Source organism: Netta rufina, assembly GCF_964035555.1.
Source record: "Netta rufina genome assembly, chromosome: 6".
NCBI classification, from domain to species: Eukaryota; Metazoa; Chordata; class Aves; order Anseriformes; family Anatidae; genus Netta; species Netta rufina.
Window position 1 is genome coordinate 25,924,708 of NC_140129.1, and position 22,786 is coordinate 25,947,493.

Below are 22,786 nucleotides of genomic sequence, written 5' to 3' on the forward strand. Positions count from 1 at the left end.
AAACCTATGTAAACACATACCCTTATATAACTTATATATATATTAGATATATATAAGCTTTATTTGTGTATACATAGATATAAATATGCACGCACACACACACACACACAACACAAAGCATAGAACACACACATGGGGAATACTGTAAATGATGCTGAACTGAAATCTAAGCAGATAATTAAGAAATTATTAGCAGGTTTAAAATTGAGTTAAAAACCTATTCAAAGTGTCTTCAATATTTATGTTCAAGTAAGGGCCAGAACGACCACAAATTACTACTGATAAAAAGAGCTGGCATTATATTTCCCGTATTATGCCAAAACTCATGAGTTGTTTTTCATTGTCAAACTCATTGTCATTTCGCCATCAGGGCACCCCATCAAACTATAAACATTTTTTTAGGAAACTGTGATTTTTAAAAGAGTTAAAGTGATTTTTAAAGGGTTAAGAAACAGTATTGCTTAGGCACCCTCAATTATAAACTAATCCTAAAAACCATGCACACCTTAGGGTATCAGAAGACAATGACCAGGACTTGAACATCCACACCAACAGTATTTATCGGCATGAACACAGGTTTTCACAGTAAATAGAAAACAAAAGGCAGTATTGGAGACGGGGGATGGAAAGGTGAGACAGCAGTAGCCTTTAGGAGAGCAACAAATACCAGGAGTGACTCTACAGTAAACTTCTGAGATACCACAGATGCTATGCATTGAGGACATACAGAGCTGTGGCAGCATTTCAGAGGCAACTGCTGGTTGCAGTTGCAGCTACGTTTCAGTGGCACCTACGGCTACCGTTCTGCATCCATGTGCTCTAGGGTGATAAACACCTCTAACAACATCGCAAGGATTGACTGGGATTTTAGTATGGCTAAAAACCCTGGTACCAGTGTCTTATATCAGAAATCACTTTATTCGAATGTAAATGTAGTGTACAGCACCAAATTATTTTAGCTTAACTGTTTAATGGACATTTGTTATAGAAGTGATTAGCAATTTAAAAGAGATTTATAAAAATGTGTTTTTTTTTTTTTTTCTTTCCTTTTGTAGAGATTATTCACTATACCTATTCTGATAGAAGACTTGAAGGTGACTGGTACCCCGGTGTGTACAACCTTGAGTTGGCACACACACATGCACACACAGACTCATACATCTCACTGCTACATGAACAGCCTTTTAAATAGAGAACTCCAGTTCTGACACTGGTACCTGTACATCAGATATATTCTCTTTGTGCATTTCAGGCATCTTTATCATCACTCAAGTTCCATGTTTATCTGCCTGTAATTAATGCAAATCAAGGGGATCTTGAACATAAGAAACAACATGTCCCTCACCCTCTCTAATAAAGCCATAATTAAGTCTTGTAATTTCTTTGTTTTTCCTCTGGTCAGCTGTGCAAATCCAGGAAGATGTGCAGACTGCAAAATCAACTTTCAGTCTCTTCCAACCAGTCAGCAGTCCTGCACTATCAGACAGAGACAACGACGTCGAGGTAGAGTCTGTCGTAGGATTCTCGGAAGCACAGGATGAGGAGCAGGCTGAGCAGACATGATCCCGGGAGGCACCAGTTGAACCAGGAAAACTCTGTAAAGCAGAAGACAGACTCGATCTCAGACTTATCCAACATGCTCCGTGTTTCAAGCTACCTAAACTTGTAATACTTCAAGCCAGAAACATGGCTGGTGGGTTTGAAGGAAGTTGCTGTCTTCTCAACAAAAACTTGCCAGCTCTGCAATCAATAGATGGTTAACATGGTCCATGAGACTCCTCCACAAACGACTTCTATATATATATAAAACCAATGCCTCCAGCTAATGTTAATGCTTCTTGTTCAACCTGTCAATGGAGAATGGGGGGGGGGGAAATCTATCCTTGCTAATGGAGAATAAACCACTTCTGAACACTCTACTCATTAGTTCTTTGATTTCTATGGATTGAAAACTAAAACAAATTAAAAGCATAAGAAGCAGCAGGGTTTGATTTTGAATCAAACCTGCTACATGGTCTGAGGAGGGAAAACTAATTCCTCTGACAAACCTTGTGAGCAGTGCAATCAATGCAATTTAAAACTAGTTGCATGAACAGCTCCTCAGAAGACTCTTTTTAGCTGTTAGACAAAACGCACTGCTTTTAAAAGCATATGTTCCACGTTCAAGAAATCCTATATTCTGATATTTGACTACAAATTAAGCAGTTTTATTCAAAAACAAGTGCACCACAACCTTTTTTTTTTTTTCCTTTTAATTCTGTTAATTTAATGAAGCATTACTTTTACTGGAAACTGTTTTGTTTCATTTAAAAATGTATGTTCTTATTGTTCTTTTATTATTATTGTTTTATTTATTTTACATAAACTAAATTCTCCCTCATGGTCTGGATAAATCATAATTAAGACCCCAGCACCATTACTTTCAGAAATCTAAAATTTATATTGCTAATAGAGAAAGCAAAATTTATACTACACAATGCAAAGGATAAGAGTCAGAAAACCTGAGAAACCAACCCCCCAAAACCAGCAGCCTTCGGCAACACCCTCTCCCTAAAAGGTTACAGATTTGGTTAGGCAGTAATCTTGTTAATAAAACGTTGATTTTTTCCTAGGCTTGGAGAAGACTACATTGTTCATGTGCAAATACTTTGCTATTTTCTATATGAAGTGATACCCTTAATTGGACTAAACATATTTTAACCCATATATCCTAAAAGATTACATTTTCCTTTTGAACCCTTTACATGTTTTGTGGCCCAGAATTTGGAGATTCATGCTAACATATTGATCACACAAAGCTAAAGGGTGATTTGGTTTTGGTTTTTATTTGGAACTCCCTGTAGGAAGCCACATCCAGAGACTGAGGCTTTTCATCTCAAAACACAGCAATAGAAAATATGCTGAGGTTTCTGAAAGGTTTTCATTTCCCCTTCTTAACAGGGTCAACTGGACCAAAATCTTCAACGCACTCTAAAGTTTCCAGGGCTTGGTTCTTTTGCAGCCGTTGCAATATCAAAGTATGAGAAGGAGAAATAGAATTAAAACTACTGAAAGATTGTTTGGCTTAAAAAGCAAGAGCGAGGGAACAAGATAAACTTGACTGAGTTCTGATTTACTCAAACTTCTTAGATGCCATTAGAAGATGTATTTTAATCAGAGGGAAGACAAGTATTTAAGATCGTTATCTAAATTCTAAAGGATTTTTCTTTTATCAAAGGAGCAATAGCATCCACTGGCATTGATCGCCTCTAGCGACCACATAACATTTGTAGTTTTGATCATTTCTGTTACTTCATCACTGAGAATGGATCATCCCGAGCACAAACAGATGTTCCTCCTCCTTTGCAGAAATAGGGAAAAGATTCCAAGTGTATGGGTATACTAATTTCAGCTTTACCCTTACCTGTATTTACTGATACGTGCTGGGGAAAGCTTTACTTGAGGAAAAAAAAGGCCCCAAATACCCTATGTATTAGGGAATAAATTCACTTTACCATAATTTTTTAGTCAGAGGGAAGTTAAGACTATGAAAACAGTAAGATGCATTGTATTAAGCAGTTCAGAACACTGGACTGAAAAATAATGAAAATATCCTCGGAGTATTCTATATAATCTTTTCAGCTCAGGCAGAAATGTTGGAAATAACAGTATATAGGAAAGGAGTTCACACGAATTAATATTAAGCAGAGAAACATTTTTTAAAAAGTCAGGACTAAACATCAAACCACCAGAGGCTGGTCTGGATAAATTCAGTTTTTTGTTGTTTGTTTTTTCTCACAACAATGCATTTTGACGGAACCTTGAAAAAAAGAACAACAAACAAAAACCCATTCTCTCTCTTTTGTGTTCACAGAACATAACTAAGAATGTTATTGTTAACCTGCTTACAGTTCCTTGACAGAACGATGCACACACCACTTTGAAAAGTTGCCCCACACTGTAACCTTCATAATTTCAAGCATAATTCATTCCGAAATTTGTCGGTGTCCTCTGGGTTATAAACCAAACCATCTTAAGTGCTAAATGCTTTGATATAGAAGTTTTCAATTTTTAATCCTTCCAGAGCAAAGAAATAAAACACTGTTTTGCAGATCTTCTGCCGTGAAACAAACATTTACCATGACAACAAAATATAAACCAAAAATCTACATCTTCAAAAACTGCTAATAAGGACCACTTCCACTTTAAAGAAAGACTGCTTCTTGTTTTGCAGCTTGGAATCACAGAACCATGCCCAGAATCATGCAGGATGGAAAAGACCTATAAGGTAATGAAGTCCAACCATGCACCTAGCACTACAAGTCCACTGCTATCCCATGTCCCTAAGCACCATGTCCACGCATCTCTTAAACACCTCCACAAACAGCAACTCCACCACCTCCCTCAGCAGCCTGTCCCAACACCTAACCATCCTCTGAGAAGAAATTCTTCCTGACACACAACCTAAACCTCCCCTGGTGCAGATTGAGGCCTATCACTTGTCACCTGAGAAGAGACCAACAGCCTTCTCTCTGCAACCTCCTGTCAGGTCGTTATAGAGAGTGATGAGGTCTCCCCTCAGCCTCCTCTTAAATAGCAAGTTCCAAGTATGAGTTCTGAGGAACCTAATAATACTCTAGAGATGAGACAGTCTGAAGAAGATGATGCAAATATCAACCAATACTCACTCTTTTCTGCCTCACTAGGCCACTGGATTACCTAAAGGAATATTTTGTCTTCGAGCAGTGGTCAAAAGACAGCATCTTTCTTGTACCTAATGATATGCCTGACCCACTGAACAGAGCTGACCACAAGTGGGGCATTTCTTCTCTGACCCTCCTGGGCCACGCATTTATACCCTAAAGCATGACATTGGATTAGCTGTGTTTTGTTTTTGAACATGCACAGATAAAAACAATACTAATGGCCATATTGTCCATTAATAATAAGCTTTCATAACATTTTAAAATAGATATTTATCTATATTTCTCTAAAATTTATAAAATTCTAAATAGTTATAAAAATATGATGATTGTGTATCTTGATGGTTTCTGGCTACAATAAATTCTAAGTGGTACATGACTACATGTATCTTGCATGAAAGCTTTTTTTCTTTTTAATTAGAAAGCCTGTAGAACAAAGTTACTCTTTACAAAGGGGATTAGTGCATTTGGTTATTAACAGAAATCGTATGTGCAAATCCTCCCCTTATTGACAAGGCTACGTGTTCATGAAGAATTATATTATCGAAGTAGCTTGTATTTCTTTCCTGTTAGTATTTCTTACCTGTGTGGTAAAATGTGAGGAAAAACAAGAGCACTCCCATAAACACATTACTCAGAAAGGTGACAACTCCACAGGTAATTCCTTCTGGAACGGGGTAGACCGTTTCCACAAAGAGCTCGAAGAATATTGGTACGCTGCTGTTGAGAAATATACCCAACAAAATGCAGGATGTGTACAGTGTAGCTGTAAGAGAAACACAAACAGCTGTTAATTTCACACTGGCATTATTTGCCCATATTCGGAGCTCCCACGAACACTAATATTTGATCAACTGAAAAATGCATAAACTTATTTGTATCCTCTGTTTATCAGAAAGTAATTAACATACCACTAGTTTCAGGCAGAAAGGAAGCATTGATTTAAAATAAATACATCAGAATAACAGATTTTTTTTAATTTATTTTTTTTAAGCTGAACCTGCGAAGACAAATTCTGTGATGTGGAATTCAATTGTAGAAGCAAACAGAACAGTATTATGAATGCAAACCGTCAGCTACAGTTTGATTTCTCTCTGAAACAAACAGTAACTGTTGTCCTATACACAATTAGAGAGGGGAGCAATTAATGCTTTGAATTGGAAATGGACGTGGATTAACCTTTTGGCTTAGCTCTAAAGGTCAGAACTAATTTTGCTTCCATTTTACAAATAAATACTAATGATCTACCAGATATCAAGACATTAGTATTCATCGTGGCCTGAGAGGCAACATGTTGAATCTCTTCTGGCTTCAATAGGAAATGAAGGGCACCCAGTGGCTGGAAGGAATGGGACACGTTTGATAATGCAAATTTTTCCACCAGCGTGTAACATTTTTCTTGAACAAATAATAGAAGATTACAAGGGTTTCTTCAGTGCGCTTAGATATTTTGCTCTATGATTTCTGACACTGCCAAATACTTCACAGTGCCTAACATCTTAAGAGTCTTAATATGGCTGCATTATCTACTATTAGATCTATTGCTGAAAAAGAAAGAAAACCTCAAAAGAATTTAGTACTTTTTAGCGCAGACTTATTTACATTTCTAAGTGCTGTCTTGGGAAGAAGACGACTTCCTGACCTGCAGCCTCTATAATCTGAGGTTACCAGTCAAGAAAACAAAACATAAAGAAGCAATTGAAAGGCTTGGAGTGCGGACAAGTCTGGAAGAATTTCTGAAGTTTCCATCAAAGTGACAAGAAAGAATTTTTTTTTCAGAAGCAAAAGCGTTAAGTCACAGGAAAACTATTTATAACATCTCACTACATCGTGATGCAAAATTCTTAGACAATTTTTGTCATAAGGACATACATCTTCATATAAAAAATAAATTGTTTTTTCAGTTTTATTTGCTTTCTTCTGTCTTATGAAGGGGAGAACTGAAAAAGTTCTGCTTCATCTTCTGTTAAGCACTGCTAAGCCTTTTAATTGAGAAATTATTAGGAAGCAGGAAACTTGAAAGAAGCTTAAAATTAAAAAAAAAAAAAATCATTTGTTAAAACATGAATTATGGGAAAGAGACAAAAGCATTAAAAGATACAGCAGAAAGGGCTATCTATCAGATCCGTCATTTGATGTGGTTTCCTTCCAAGGCACAGAGACAGAGGATTTGACTGGACAAGAAAACAAGGGCAGAAGACTCAGACAGAAAGCTGATATATATGGCATAACTTCAAGAGGGACAGCTGGCTGCTCTTCCTCCATTCCCTTCCCCTCCCCAAAACATACCAGAATGCTTTGAGTTGTTTAAAATAAAAAAGGAAAGAGCCAAGGTAACTTTTTACTTTTTGAATTCTTTCCTTTTTCTTTTTTTTAACTGCGGAGTTAAAAGTCAAATATTTTAATGCAAGGTATGTTCCAACAGTTTGCAGAGAGCAAAGAAAAAAAATGTTAAAGAAAAAAACAACAAAAAACACAGCCAACTTTATGAGGAAGTTCTTCCTGATGGTCTTTTCTAGGTTAAACTGAATAACTGATTTTCTAGCCACAAGTTCCTTCGATTTTTGCTGGAAGTCCTCAGTATTTAAAATTTCATAAACTTCTCTTTGAACCCCTGCTTACCTCAAACACAGCACATTGCTCTAACTTGCTGTAACTGCTTTCAGATGTACCCAGCAAATATGAACACTGCATTTAGCTATGTGAAGTCTGTGTTGGCTTGAGAAACCAACACATAAATGAAATGCAAGAACCTCTGAAGGCAAACAAACATCTGCCCATCATTACCCTCAATTAAAGATAGCCATAGGTAAATGCAGAATTCTGTATTAGAAACCTCAAACACTGGAAAACGGTGGAAATAGTCATGAAGCTGCTTACAGAGAATGAGCACCAGCAAAAGTGGAACTCCTTACACATTGCAGTGGAGGCAAAACCCCTGCATCACGACTGAAACCTCCATAAACCGCAACAGCCGGGACACAGGGACTGTGTGCAGAGATTTCTAGACATACAGTTTTCAGAAACTCAGTTCTGCTCAAGCTGAAGACAGCAATATGCATCTAAGACTAACAGCAAATCATCAAGACCTCATGGTTTATCCAGTACAATAGGTACAAAAGTTTCCACAAGACAAATAGCAGCCTCCCTAACCAACTTGATAGTCTAAAATTAAGTAGCCCTACTACATTATTGCTCATCACTTACTAAAGCGTGTTAAGATGGTTAAGATGACTGGTCTGTAAGCAAGCAGACACAGTAACTGTACTTTAGGAACTGCATCCTTACATTTCCTAGTCACTTCAGCCTCCTTTGGCCATGCAAGGACACCCACCAGCACACAACACACACTTCCACACTCCCAGGACCAATGCAGCTTTAGCATTTCCTTTTATTTTCCCTCAAATATTACCTGCCTCACACACATACTAAAAATTGCCAGCTGAGTACCAATTACAAAGCCTCAAATGAGATCACAGATAATATAGGTAAATATATTAATAATGTAATAATAAGTAAAGAACAAGTTGTGTGTATACATGCACACACATTTGGAAACCAGTAAGAGGAAATGTCAGTGCAGAATTATAGGTAGAATACAGCATCCAGTAGCTGCCAAGTTTTAAGACCTAAAGGAAATGGCATCTTTTAACTGGTAAACCACAAAAAGCAGCTCTAAAAGTGAAAGATGACAGCCTAAGGGGTTCTCACTTAATGGGTACATATTGTAGTGATGGGAAGGTGTTTTTATTCCGCGTTTCTGTAAATCATTCAGGGTCCTTCTGAGTGCTATACAAATAAGCTTATTCCATTAACATGGTGATTAAGTCACAAATCCCAGGTCAACTAGACAGAAAATCAAAGATAAGATATTTGGTTTCAGAAAAATAAGTTATAGGAAGAAGTCAAATAAATAAGGGTTCAAAAGTAGTTTGGCTATTTCTTTCATACACTAAGTAGCGCACCTTATTCCCACCTCAAGGGCACCAAGACAGCGTCGCAGGGAGAATACCACCTATTAACGGAGACCATTTCCTTTCTGTTACAGTGACCTTGCACCGAACGAACACAATTACCACGATTTTGTACTGTAGAAGAACAGCTGCTGAAGTTACAGTAAATGTTTTTTCAATTAAGACAATCTCAACAACAGCCATTGGAAATGAATATAAGGATTTGAAAGTGCTGACAAGAACAACCAGAAAAAAAAAAAAGATTTTTTATCAAGAAGCTAATATTATAATATTATAAATATTATAATATTATGTCCTAAAGCCTATCAAGGACAACTAGCTTGCACGTGTTTGGGTAGAAGCATGTGCTGGGGAAGTATGTCATGCTGCTAATATGAAAAAGATTGTTTTTTCTTAGGGAAAGGAATTAACTGTCTGTGAAGCTTTGTGGAAAGGTGTGCACCAGAGACAGTGACAGCTGTGGGCATCCATGAGTAAGTGAACTGGGCTGGATTTCTTTAAACTACTTCGACTGATGTCACATCTTAAAGATCTGTATGTGAATTAAGCAGCTATTTCACCAAATGGCCACTGCAAAAGGAGCAGGAAATGCAAAACACCCATCCAAAGCACAGCTGCTTTAGAGAACTGGCCTGGAGCTGCCCTGGTAGGAGGCTCAAACTCCTTTTAGCCACGTAATATTCCCGCTTGGGGTGTGATGCAGCTCATGTTATTTCCCCAGTGCCTATTTTCCTTCTCTTTGCCAGGAAGAAAGCAAGGAACCAAATGTGCCTTGATAACATCACTGTGGATGTTACCATTAGAAGTAAAGGTGCTGATTTGGGGCTGATGTTGCCAGAGTAGCTTAGCACTAAAAGGAGAAAAAAAAATAGGTTCCATCCTGGCTTCCCACCTGCTGCAGATCTTTAGCTCCAGGATGGCAAATAGATGCCTGTATCCCAAAACAGACTGGTTTCTTCAGGCTACCTGCTGTGACAAGAGCTTTGTACCAAAACCAAACAAATTAGGAGTTAGAACAGGGAAGAGATTTAAATGACAGGCTACGCTTGTTTGTTCTCAGATGAGCTTCCAACACAGCAGACGGGGTCTCAAGCCTCTCTCAGACATTCAAACCAGCTCCCAGAGTTTCCCAGAATGTCCTGCAATGTGTTTACAAATTTCCTTTTAAATTACACCATCACTAATCTATAACTTCAAAGACAAATCCAAAACTAAATTAAATTAATGGAAGGACTTCCACTAATCTAAGTGGTTCTTATCAGCCCATTGGCACATGCATCTTGGCTGATTTCTAACAGACACTATGAAATATTACTATTTCATTACAGAAGTATTTTGCAGATAAATTTCCTAGAGAAATGCAGATACTCCAGAGCAGTGTCGAGTGCAAGGAAGCGGTACAGCATCTGCTTCCAAAGTCCTTTGCCAGAAACAATTGAATACTGTACATTTCTCAATAGTTCTCTGACAAACTGAGACAGGACTCGTACAAATTCCATATAAACAAACAGAGAAGTAAATACCACTGAGTATGTTCTCGTGGGCACAGCATATAATTTAAAGTGAAGCCTACAGAGATCTAGAGCATTTTATTATTGTTGATTATAAGAGCATCCCAAATGCCACAATGAAAGGATAATGCCTTCTGCAGATGAATGCTTTGCAGACTTCCAGTATCTCCACGACTGAGCTAAACAATTCAAAATCCGTTCCTATCAAATTCCCTAAAGTCTGCTAAAGTGGAAACAAACTTCCCTATGACTTAATTCTTGCTACTGGCCAAGGTAAGAACAGTCACTGAAGAAGTCCCCCTCAATTTTTTCCATGAGAAATGGGACTGCCTCAAGGTACGACAGCAATTTTTACTATAATTCACTTATAGGAACAAAAAAACAGTAAAAGAAAGATGTCCCTGTACTGTGCATTTATAACATCAATATGTTTCATTGCATAAATTTCCATCCCAGCATGTGCTGATCAAATTCTTATCTCATGAGATAGTTACAAAAGTAACCAAAAATCTGATCAAATTGGATTTGTTCTATATACTTCAAGGGAAAAACAAGTAGAACTTGCTTTGAAAGCAGAGTATTAACTTTAGAGAACTTAAAAAAAAAAAAAAAAAAATCACACAGAAAGTGATCCCCCAAGAAAAAAGGGGAGAAGCATATAACTAGAAATCATAATATTTGAGGCTTCCTCTTGATGGGTATTTACAGTGGCCAGATTTACAGATATTCATCCCTGAAATACTCTTCCCAAATTTGTACACTACCTCTAACACTGTTGTCTGTTGTTTTTTTTAATTGATTTCAATTAAAACCCTTAGAAGAGTGCTCAAAGAAGACCAAAACTAATCGTGGTTTTACAGAAACAGAAGCCATTAGGAAGACAAAGATCATTATTCCAGTCTTATGAGTTGGAGCACAACAGGAGTGGAGTAATACAATTTGTCCACAGCCATAAACAGGTTAACGCTAAAGTTAGGAGAGAAAAAAAAAGTCTCCACGCTTTCAGGCCACCATTTTTATCCTCTGAGGCAGCACGCTTTATACTTATTAAGCACATCTTGTTTATAGTACAGAAATTAAACTCAAAGAATAAAACAATCAATATTAAATAATTAGCATCCCTCTTTTTCAACTCTGCGCTTTGTAGATGAGGGTGGGGAGACAGATGTGTTTATAATGTTCTATCTGGTGAACCTGAAAATAAAAGTTTAGACTGCTTAACCTAAATATAGTCATCAACTCGTGGAGTTGCCACAGTATTCTCAGTATCTGCCATGCAGCACTACTGAAGATTTTGTAAAGCAAAATTCTGCTGAATGTGCTCACATGAATATTAGCTCATAAATATTCTCGATATGCTATGCTGAAAACATTCAATCTGAGCTGCAAGCAACTAGTGCTGCATATCAATTTTTGGAAAATGCTAGCATTTGTATCCAGAGATCCTACCAGCTATACAAAGTGGCAAGATACCGAAACTGGCGTTACAATGCGTTACACAATTATTTTGGGTCAAAGCATCCCATTGTACATAAATTCACATAATGAAGTTCAGTACAAAGCAAACTAACAATGGACTTGGCACAGAGAAACAGATCAGCAGCTGCATTGGGAATTCAATGGAGAAAACTATTTTAATGCTCAATGTCTATATAAAATTACCTTTGAAACTTGCTGGAAAAATGCAAATAATATACATTAAAATTAAAATTTCTTAAAAGAAAATTCAAGCTTGCTTAAAATGTAAACTGATTTCAGAACCTGGGGTTTTTAAGAGCTGTGATTAGCTGATGAGAGGTGTCTGAGACAGATGATACAGTAGCTATGACAGCACTATATCATTACTGCCTTGCTTTTCCCCCCACACACACACTGGGAGTTATGGCTCATACATGACTCCAAATACACTTTCATAAAATCTTTTACATATATATTAGGAAGTCAGCAAGTGCAAGAAAACTTGTCTCACTGTGGCAGGAGGAAAACCCAAGCATATTATGGTAATGCAGAGCAATGCATGCATGACACAATACAAACACTGCTAAACAGTATCATTTAAAGAAAACACAATGCAGTCATTGATTTTTAATATCTGCATTAAAGGTCTCCATTCTAAGTAATTACATTTTGAAGGAAATATCTTTAGATGACGTTGTGCCTATTTACAAGGAATTAGGAGAGTATTATACAATGGAAGTGCAGGAAAAAACATTTTGCTGTGACCATTTTCTCAAATACAATTCTTCCTCCACTACTTAAACGAGACACTACTACAACTGCTACAAAATACAGTGATTAAAAGCGGTTTTGGGTGTTTGTTTGTTTAAAAAAAAGTCTTTAGAGATTTTCTTCTCCTTCCTTTATGATGAATAATTGCCCAAACTCTTGTCATCTTAGCATTCCAAAAGCATGCCTGTATGCAAACATACCCATGTGAGGGCTTAGTCCGGTGACCGGATGCGACAGGCAGAGGGTTTTCAGAAGAGTGGAACAAGCAAGTATACCACAAGATAGCCATATACTAAAGAAAAAGGCCATTTTTGGACCTCAGGAAACCACTGGCAAGGTCTACCTACTAATGCAAACGTTATTTGTGGATCAGTCACCTATCAGCTGAGATGAAGGGGATGATGATCTCTAACCTGACTTTATCTCTAGGGTGAAGCTTTTCTGAATGCCTGGACCAGTACAACAACCTGCACAAGATGTCTTGCTTCTTCATCAAAATCACTGTCCTGTTGTATGGAAGAATGGAAGAGCTCCCACCAGGTCACGGGGTTACTTCAGGAGTTTCTAGACACTGCTGAATGTGTCAGTGCTTGTCAGCTTTTGCCCCACAAAACCACATGTTCAGGAGTACCACACTGGAGGCAGAACAAGAGAGGAGGGGGGAAAACCAATCCCTCAGGAAATGGGAGCTAGCATGGTTGGAAGGGGAAACATCCTTACAAGATCAAAGGTATACATATCCACACAAGTTTCCACAAGGGTCAGTTTTGAACCTTGTTTGCCCTGCCTCTGTATTTGAATGTGTGGATCAAAATACATCCCTTGCTGAGCAGCACTGCCAGCCCTAACACTTGTGCTCAACTTTTTGGCTGCATCAAATCCTGTTGTCTTCAGTAACATAACAAACCCTGCTTTGCAGCAGGTGTTCAGCAGTGCCTGCAAAGTAGCTCTAGGATACAAAGCATTATATAGATGTTTACTACTAATGCTACAAAGCAAGCAAAAAAAAAAAAAGCAAATGACTACACATACAAAAAAAAAAAAAAAAAAAAAAAAACAGCAAAGAAGAATACGCCACGATGATGGCTGCTTTAGCTCTGCTCCCATCTTCTAACCATACAAAAACACCCAGAGGACAACTACCTAGAGGTCCACCATCAGGTCTGCTGAGTACGAAGAGCGACGTCTAACTGAACTAGCTGTGTCAAACCACTTCACAAAGCCACTAACCAACGGCCTGCATTTGACCTCCTGTATTTTGGCTGATATATTCTACATCCCAAACTTTTAATTAAAAAAAGAAAAAAGAAAGAAGCTCATCAAAATCAATTCAAACGTACCATTTCTCCCAATTACTGTGGAATGCACAGGTCATCATCATATTGCATCATTATGTCGAGGAATAATCTAGCATGAAGTCCCATAAATTAACTTAAATAGCTTGTGTGTTTTCATCCATAACAGCGTATTTCATAGAGATATACCACTGCTTTTCTGTGTACAAGGATCTAAATTAAACAGGCGCATTGCATCTATTTTATATGAACTTTAATGAGAAAAGGCTGATATGGAACCTCCCCAGCCTACCTAGGAAGTTTAAATATTATGACACAGGAGAAAAAGGAAATCTTATTTGGTAGCTATACATCAGGCCTTGAGGCCCCATGCCTGACGCCTTGATTGACTCCCCCTCCCTCGCCCCAAGAGGAACGCACCGTATTGATGGCATTTCTATTCAAAACAACCTTGTGTTTTATAGGAAAGCTTTCAACATTTACAGTTACATATAGAGCACAGACAGAAAACTCTAAAAGATAATTTACAACTCAATTTAAGGAACCATCCATTTTAGAACAAACAATAAATGCATGAAAAGAACAATCCAATCCCTATATTTTTTATCAAGGGATGTTAGTTCAGGATACTTCCTATCAAACGCTAAATACCTTAAGTACTTTTATGCCTCGACAGTGGCAGATCTTTCAAAAAACACAAAAATACCTGAAAACAAATAAGAATTCTTATGGAACCTATATTGCATGTTGAGTACTTTAACAGAGTAAAAGTCAGTTCCACTGGGTTTGTTTTGGATCATTGGTGAGTTCATACATAATGACTTCTACTTCTTGAAACCTCTTTGCTTCATTCTTATGCATAGACTTGAAGGGGTATTTATGTGTTTGGCTTGTTGCATCAATTCAGCGGATAGAGTCACTGTAAAAATTTACGTTACTGCAAGCTTGTAGTGATGAAGCAGACAAGCACAAAAAAATGAGAGCTTTTATTGCATTTGTTTTATCTTTGATGGAGAAGAGAAGTGTAGTCATTTATTATGACAATAGCCACCATGAAGTCTGATTTATCTATTAAGTTCAGCTTTATTTGAGTGGAAATATTTTTGAAAAAAGTTGAAATTTCAAGATAAATCACAAATTTGACCAACCACCATCCAGATGGTGTTTCTCCTGAATTGATCATGTATTTCAATTTGCTGTATGCACTTCTAGTTTATAGTTGTGACACACGCAATGCGCCAAGGACATTTACTGAAACTCAAAGTTAATTTGAATAAAACAGCATTTTATAGACTACTTTCCACAACTTTTCTTAGAAACAGGGGGGTAATAATATTTCTCCTATAACATGTATACTTGCATATCACAAAAATGGCACTATATTTAAAATAGAATTACATAATTCTTTATGAAATTATTAAATATATATTTTAAATCCTGATGGTTTAGTTTAGCAACTCAATACTCTGCTGAATGAAACTCTTGGGACCACAGGTATATCAATCTTTTGGTGCAGATAGGAAGGTGAACAACAGATTTAAAAAAATTAAGCAGTGCTTGTTTTCAAATAAAGGCACAGCCCATTGGAAGCTTGAGCTCTGATCTTTTTCTCCATTTCTGCCAACAGCTTTTTCACCCATCCTTTTGAGGTGCAGGATGAGTTAATTTTGGTCTGGAGTTGTTCCCTGAACTTGGGGGGGGGAGGGGGGGGAAAGTCAACACAATATGGAGATAGATAACTGAAAATACCACGGCTCACTTTGGTTTAAACTACAACACGCTTCCAATAATTAATGCAAAATTCAAAACCCTGGATTGCCAGACACGTCACTGTTTCTTCTTATATGCAACACTACTACCATTCATAGGATTTTTCTTGTTTTATTTCTCACCGTTGTTATTCCAAAACACTCAAAACAGAAAAGCACTCAGTCCCAGAATAGATCTTAAATATATACTATGTTGTCATAACTACTGTGGGATTTTTTGCTTTTAATCTTTTTATGAAGTTACTAAAAAGATGCTACAGAGATTTCAGATAGGTTTTCTAAACCCTTCGTTTGCTCTTGGTAAAATTACTATATTACTAAAGATACTAAACCAGGTTATAATATAGTTGATCTAAGATTGCAAATATTTACCTGTGCTACCAATTATAAATAATAAAAATTAAAATACTTGTCAGTACCTGTGGTTAAAGGCAGATGAGTGACACTAGTTAGACAGGTGAGAGTAAACCAGGTTGATGCTAATGTTGCTCCAGATAAAAGCAGCAGTAGTATAAATTTCAGCATTCCCCTGATAAAATCTGCAAATCTAAAATAAAAGCACAGATCAGAGCAGTAAAAATGTTATTGTTCATATTATTTAAATGTAACACTTCACAATTAATTCATTAAATTCTCATTAGGCATTTTGGAAACTGTAAACATGATTTAAAAATCATTTCTCATTTGCAGAAATAGAAAATAAAACATTTTTTATAGAACAATGATATTTCTAGCTGTCAAGCTGAAGAGCCACAGATTTTTTAGCTGTCACGAAACAACCAAAACAGAAAAATGTTCAAGACATCAATTGAAAACACTTGGTATACAAGAAGGGCTTTTTTCCGCCTGCATTTGTTGGACACAATATCACACCACTACTTACACCGCTGCTTTGTCTCCCTTGGCAGACACACTGCACAATTAGCATATGAGGAGGATGATTTATTTCATTCAAGACAGTTAAATTTAATGATTCGTTCCTATGGGAAATGACAGAACTCCCAATACCAGAATCCCTAGATGGAAGATAACAAGGAATGACTTTTGAACCCTAAGATAGATTGGTAATGAAGCTCTCAATGGCTTAGGCAAAGCAGGAACTCTTTACACATACGGTCACTCTGCCAGTGGCTGTTTTGGGTTGAAATGTCCGAAATGTTCCAGAAACCATGCATCTTCATGCCACTCCCCTCCTACACACATGCCTCAGTGTGAATCTGGGTGAGGCTATCTCCACAAGTCTGTGGGCAGTCTGTTACACATAGGTAAACGTGATCTTTATACCACCTGATGGTACAACCGCCTTTTTGCCATATTTTTTTTTAATTTTTCTTTCAAGGAGACATATTGCATTTGAACTACACTCACATGGCATAATTATCAGTACAACTGCTCTTTTCAAATGGGATTTCAACCTGGATACTAAAACAGGTATACTATGAAAGCCTATGTGATTTATCCACTAGTAATTTTCTACAGGTTAGGAGATAAGACTTTGGGCTGGACATATGTTTAAAGAATGTCTTATAGTCCCTCTTACAGTTCCCCTGCTTCTTTCAGGCTAATGGCAGCACAATCCTCTTACGTTGGTTGATGACAAAATCCATCCAGTCTGTCAGCTAATTACCTTTTCTTCCTTGACTATGATCACCTCACAGGCAGATACCACAGCCTACTTGATAAAACAGACAATGCTACCAACATTTTGAAAACTAGGAATCCTAGCTCCACATACACTGTAAGAGATGTATGAGTAATGAGATCCTAAGAAAAAAAAAATATCAGTTTTTCCTCTTATTTTGATTCTCCCCGAGCTTTAATTCCACATTGAATTTAGCAGCAAGTAATTCAATAAGCAGTAGAGGGAGATCAATGCTGTATATAATCTTAAAAGTTTATGACTGCAGTGTTCAAGTGGCTTTTGCATTAATCCCTAATAGACAGGGGTTAGCTGCTACTGTTGTTTTTTTCTGACAATTCAAATTCAGCAATCAGGATTACTTCTTCTCAGTAGATTGTCAGTTTCTTTAATTATTCTTCAGGATCATTGGGGTCAAAATCAGCAATTTTCAAAGCTTCTCAATGTGCAAGCTTTAGACATCTTCCACAGAGACTCCCTACGTTGTCTGCTGGCAGGCAACATCACTATTCCCTCTTTTTAAAGGCAAGAACAGTTATGCACATCTCATCTAATGATGGAAAGTGAAAAATAACAGCCTTCAGGGAGGGACATTCAGAGACAACAGGTCTGGATCCTGTATTTCTACCCTACCACGAGGGATATGTGGGAATGGGAGGATGACACCCACCTAAACCATTCAAGATGATTCAGTGGAGCAAATATCTATCTTTACTGAGCTGCTGCAACTCTCTTTGACACAAATAACCTGGTTTGGATATCACTGGTAGTAATGTGCTCCAAGGAGCTCTCAGCTATCACAGGAATCCAGAAGGGTCAAATACAAACTGAAAGGTTTATCAGCTATTGAATTTAGCCAGCAACAGAAATAATGGAAAAAATAACTTGGCAAACTAGCCTGAAATTAGTAATTGAGCACTTTCTGCTTCTTGTCTGGTTACAGAATAATAAAGAAGACTGTAAAGCAAATCAACTTCTCAAATGCTGGTTTCAATCCAATAATAATATATATTTATATATATATTTAATGCTTTAACTCCTGTGTTCACTTCCAAAATTCTCTTTCTGTTTAAATCTTTTTCACCATCTAGCACATATGGGGATGTCTGCATCTGCTAAAGCAGGCACACCATGAAAGAAGGTGTATGTTCACCCTTCCCACCCCCAGGACACAGATCTCTTAGTCTACTATTGGTAGCAGGTTTCTGTAACCCAGTAAATCAGCCCTAGGCTGGATCCTACATTTAAAATCACAACCCCGTGTTGCTGACAACACTGTCTGTTGCTAAGGAAATTATCACCATGTCATGAAGTTTCAGCATTTTGACTAATGCTGCAGGTTAAAAGCAGAAAGAAAGATGGAACTGTGAAGGACAAAACCCCAGAAATATCTGTGATCATTAGTAAATGTGACCAAAAAAATCTAAGAAAAGGGAATAGATTTATGTTTCCATGCAATAATATGAATGTCGCTCTTTGACATTGCTTTTCTTCAAGCCAGTATCATTTGAAAGCTGCCAGCAAAGGGTAAAACACCTGCCAGCTGCCCAGAATAGTTCAAGCTTTTCAATTAGAAAAATGCATCACACAAATTAGCTAAACATATCTAAGTTCACAGCTATTGGGAAAGCAGTAGGTGTAGAGCAGGAGGATTTATATATTGTGCTGAGGAAAACTGGCACCATTTGGAAAATGAGATAGATAAATGAATTTCCAAACTGGGCATTACTTTAAATATAGATGATTTAACATCTCCTGTGACGTGCAGGAACAAATGCTCCAGCGCAAGCCCCAGGTTGTTACTGTTCTAAATGGCAGAATTTGCATTGCCAGAAATTGAAAGAGTAAACTCCTAAGCTATACCAATTTTTCTTTGATAAACTAGTAGAAAAAATATTAGAAGAAAATCCAGCTTCTTAAAAAGTGGTTAAGGGAGAGAGCTGCTTGCTTGGCAAATCACAGTTCTGACACTGAAATACATCAGCCTGTCACCCTTGACAAGAATCATTACTTAATTTTCCTAATTACAACTTTCAGCAGATTACAGTCAGACTCGTCATTGATTCTGCCCTACACAGATAAATGCTGAATAGACCTAAGAGGGAGAGTCATCCATCAGGAGTGACAAATCACCATCTCCCTCGCTTTCTGTGTGTAAACCTTTTCATTTGAACTGTATATTGCCCAAGTTGGAAAGACATATTTGGAGACAGACTGTTAGTATTTATTTATTTTTTTAATTTACTCAAAAGCAAAGCTCTGAATGCTACAAAGTACTAGTGTTCAACAAGGTTTGAAATCAATTTTGAAGAAGGTAGAGACTCAGCATTTCCTGAATCTTAACGCAAGCAATATATTAAATAAATTCATCTACCATAAAGCTTGAGATTTGCACGTTGGCATTGAGAGAGCAGGTTCTCCTAACAAAAGTGAGCGAGCTGCTAAGGGTGCCCCTCTACTATTGAAACATCACAAATAAATTAAATTAACCTATTATGGAAAGGATTAAGTCAGCATGCCACCTGTTACATTGTGTGATGTATCTAGGTCACCCACAGCAGTGGTTTTAAGCATCTGCAACTTTTAGGATAACAAACTATTGGAAGGTAACCCATTCCTTGTTTTCATGCTTCCCATATCATTCAGCATTTACAATGGCTGTGTCTAGATACAGGAAAAGCATAAGTACATCTATACCACAACCCATAACAGCATAACAAAAAAAGACCATACAGAAATCCAACAACCTGTCAAAACAGACAGACTCTGCAGTGGAATATACCATTACTGTGTCTAGGCTGCCTATGCTACAGTCTCAATATCCCTTCAGGAATCAATACACCCAAAAGTGTTGATGGAAGGAGACAGACACTATTTCTTCAATGCTTTCCAAATGTGCTATAATGGGTTCTCCTTAATTCCAGGCAGCTGAATTCACAATAACCATTTGAAAAGAACGGATGGGAAGCACTTGTCAGGAATAGCGGTATGACTTGTTGAATTGAGGCACAAGTGTGTGGAGTTCACAACCCCCCGAGAGCAGTAACACAATATACAAATCCAACGCTTCACAAGAAACACATCATAACCCCAGAACTATGCATTTTCCATTTCATGTATCTAAAAGATGAGAGAAAACAAGTTATATTATTACGAGTATACGCTAAATGACAATCACGGTTGAAGAAATGGATGCAATTATTCCTACCTTGCCATTGCTATGCCAACAACACAACCTCCAACGATAGACCAAAATCCAATCCAGCCTGCATCTACCTGACAAAAAAAAAAAAAAGTAAGAAATGTGTTAAAGTTAAGAGAATCAGAAGTTAAGGTGTTACTTTCAAAACAAAGGGTGCACAAATGCTAGCAACCCTAGCTGGCATCCCCCATTCCCCTCCCCCAAAAACAACCTGAGGTGCTAGACTTTTTTTTTTTTTTAGGATATTTAAGAGGAAATAAATTCACTAGGAGGAAAGCATGACCAAAAAAAGCCTGTGCCCTAAATGTGACCTCTATTTATACAATCATATGAGTAATGTCCTCTGGATTTTTATAGTACTCTATTAAAAGCTTACAAATCCTCTTTTTCCCCCTCCACTTCATCCCTTTCACCTGGTAAACATTATTCTCTATTACTAAAGGTGCAGCAGCCAACAACACTCCCATTTGTTTATCTGCCTCTTTGTTCTTGTCAAAAGGTGTATATAGCTCTGAAACTACTAAACACTAGTGGAGAGTCAGCAGGAAGAATCGTGACAGCTTGAAAGCTATAGATTATTTTGTTTAAAATTTCAGGAGAAAAGTGGTCCATATGTATTAACAGCAGCTTAAGCATAAAAACCTGATAAAATTGTATGTTAGTGCAGAATAAAAACATGCCACTTACAAAATAGCTGCTGATTATCAGTCAGGAGATACTTACTTGGCTTACATGAACTGGCGTTAATATCAAATCCAAAACACCAGACCAGCCAGAGAAAACACCCAGTGGTATAGCATAGGCTAAAGCAATCATCAAGAATCGGAAATTGCTGTGAAGACAAAACATATGCAATTAGCTGCAGCTTATATTAGAAATTGTGCACCAAGATTAGCTGCTAGAGTAAATTGCACCCTAGAATCTATATTCTGCCCGTCAAGAAAAATAGCAGAGTTCTGAAGAGTGAGTGAGCCAGGAAACACAATGAAGTTATCCGGACATGTCACTAAAATACCAGTGGCTGAGATGTTACTGCCTTAGCACTGTGGTATTTAAAAAAGCCAGTCTCTACATTCAAAGACTTTTGGTAACATGCTGGGCTCATATGTTTCTCATTTCCACAAGCAGTTCTGCATTTGCATGGGCAACCCAGTTAACCTAAGTGCATGTTAGAAACAATAAGCACTAATTCAATTTACAAAAAGCATATTTCAAGTATAAAATCAGAGGTTCATACTTTCACAAAATAAAAAGTAAAAACAATTTAGAAAGGGAAGGTTTGGGGAATAAGGCATGCACAACTGCAAGAGTGGGAAATTTTGACAGTTTGAGCTATCAAAACACAGAGACAAGTATAATAGTCTGCTCTAAATACTCAACCTGTTTTCTTTTATCCCCAATTAAAATTATCCAACTCTTAGTATTCGGTGAAGATAAAGCATCAAAGCTGTGCCATTATCATCACTGTACACAGCTAAACAAGATTTGGCAGACAAACACCACCAATCCCCCCTCCCTGCAGCCATCACCACAACCAAAATTAAACGCAACACCTTTGCTAAGGGGATCTAACTTTTCCTATAAAATGTTTCCATTTGGGAACAGAAAATGTGCTTTGAACCCTGTAACACTGCCATTTTTAAGTGAAAAGATGTTATGGCAATTCCCAGGTTATCCCAAGGGATATCTGTGTAACCACAAAACGCACCCCCTCACACCTTTTCCCAAACAATTTATATAAACTTGATATTGATCAGCAGTACCAGTTCCTTGGTATGCAGCAGCAATTTAACAGCACCTAGTTATGAAAGCCAGGGGGAAGGTAAGAGTTTCAAAATAAAAAATTCTCCCAAACATTTAGAGGTTTGCAGCTTACACTGTTTTACTCCCCTCAAAGATTCAAAGCACCCCTGCCAGCACTCTTTTGCACGCTGTTCTTCTCACACATCCTCATCTTGCATAACAGATTTATATCACATGAACATATCCTCCTCTTTCAGAATCATTCATGTCAGATTTATTATTTCTTTTAATGCAAAGAAAAACAATTCCCAAACTTCCAGCTCTTCCACACACAGCTCCTATTTCTCTGAATGCTAATGCATTTGCTGTCTTCCAGACAACAATTTTTTTCTCTCTTTAAGAATGCCGTACTCCTATGCTAGTGTATCCTGTGTCATCCTAACATCTCTCTTTCATCTCTCTTAAGGTAGGTGTTCTGATATTACTTAATACTACCCATGTAAAAGCTATTCCAGTACCTGTAGAAGGAAATAAAAAGGAACATACTCATTTTGCATGGACATTATATAGCCACATTACAGACTGCAAAGAAGGAGCAAGTCTGAAAGCACTGCTCCAAAATAACACTTGCTCATTATTCAAAATCTTTGGGTATCTGTCTGAACCTCACCTTCATTAAAGAGCTGCTTCTGCAGGGTAAGTACTTGTAACTTACTTGACCCAGATCTCCTGTGCTGTGTTT

General features: G+C 37.4%; 1 protein-coding gene across 1 annotated transcript in view; it reads right to left on the bottom strand.

Moving 5' to 3' along the window:
* Positions 1 to 1,017: 1,017 nt before the first annotated feature.
* SLC49A4 (solute carrier family 49 member 4) overlaps positions 1,018 to 22,786 on the bottom strand; it is a 57,775-nt gene continuing 36,006 nt past the window's right edge. The window contains exons 5-9 of the mRNA XM_084289381.1: positions 21,025 to 21,133; positions 20,308 to 20,375; positions 15,880 to 16,007; positions 5,266 to 5,448; positions 1,018 to 1,595 (exon numbers count right to left, since the gene is read on the bottom strand). Coding sequence (XP_084145507.1) covers positions 1,480 to 1,595; positions 5,266 to 5,448; positions 15,880 to 16,007; positions 20,308 to 20,375; positions 21,025 to 21,133 — 604 coding nt within the window. The 3' untranslated portion in view covers positions 1,018 to 1,479. The remainder of the gene's footprint in view (positions 1,596 to 5,265; positions 5,449 to 15,879; positions 16,008 to 20,307; positions 20,376 to 21,024; positions 21,134 to 22,786) is intronic.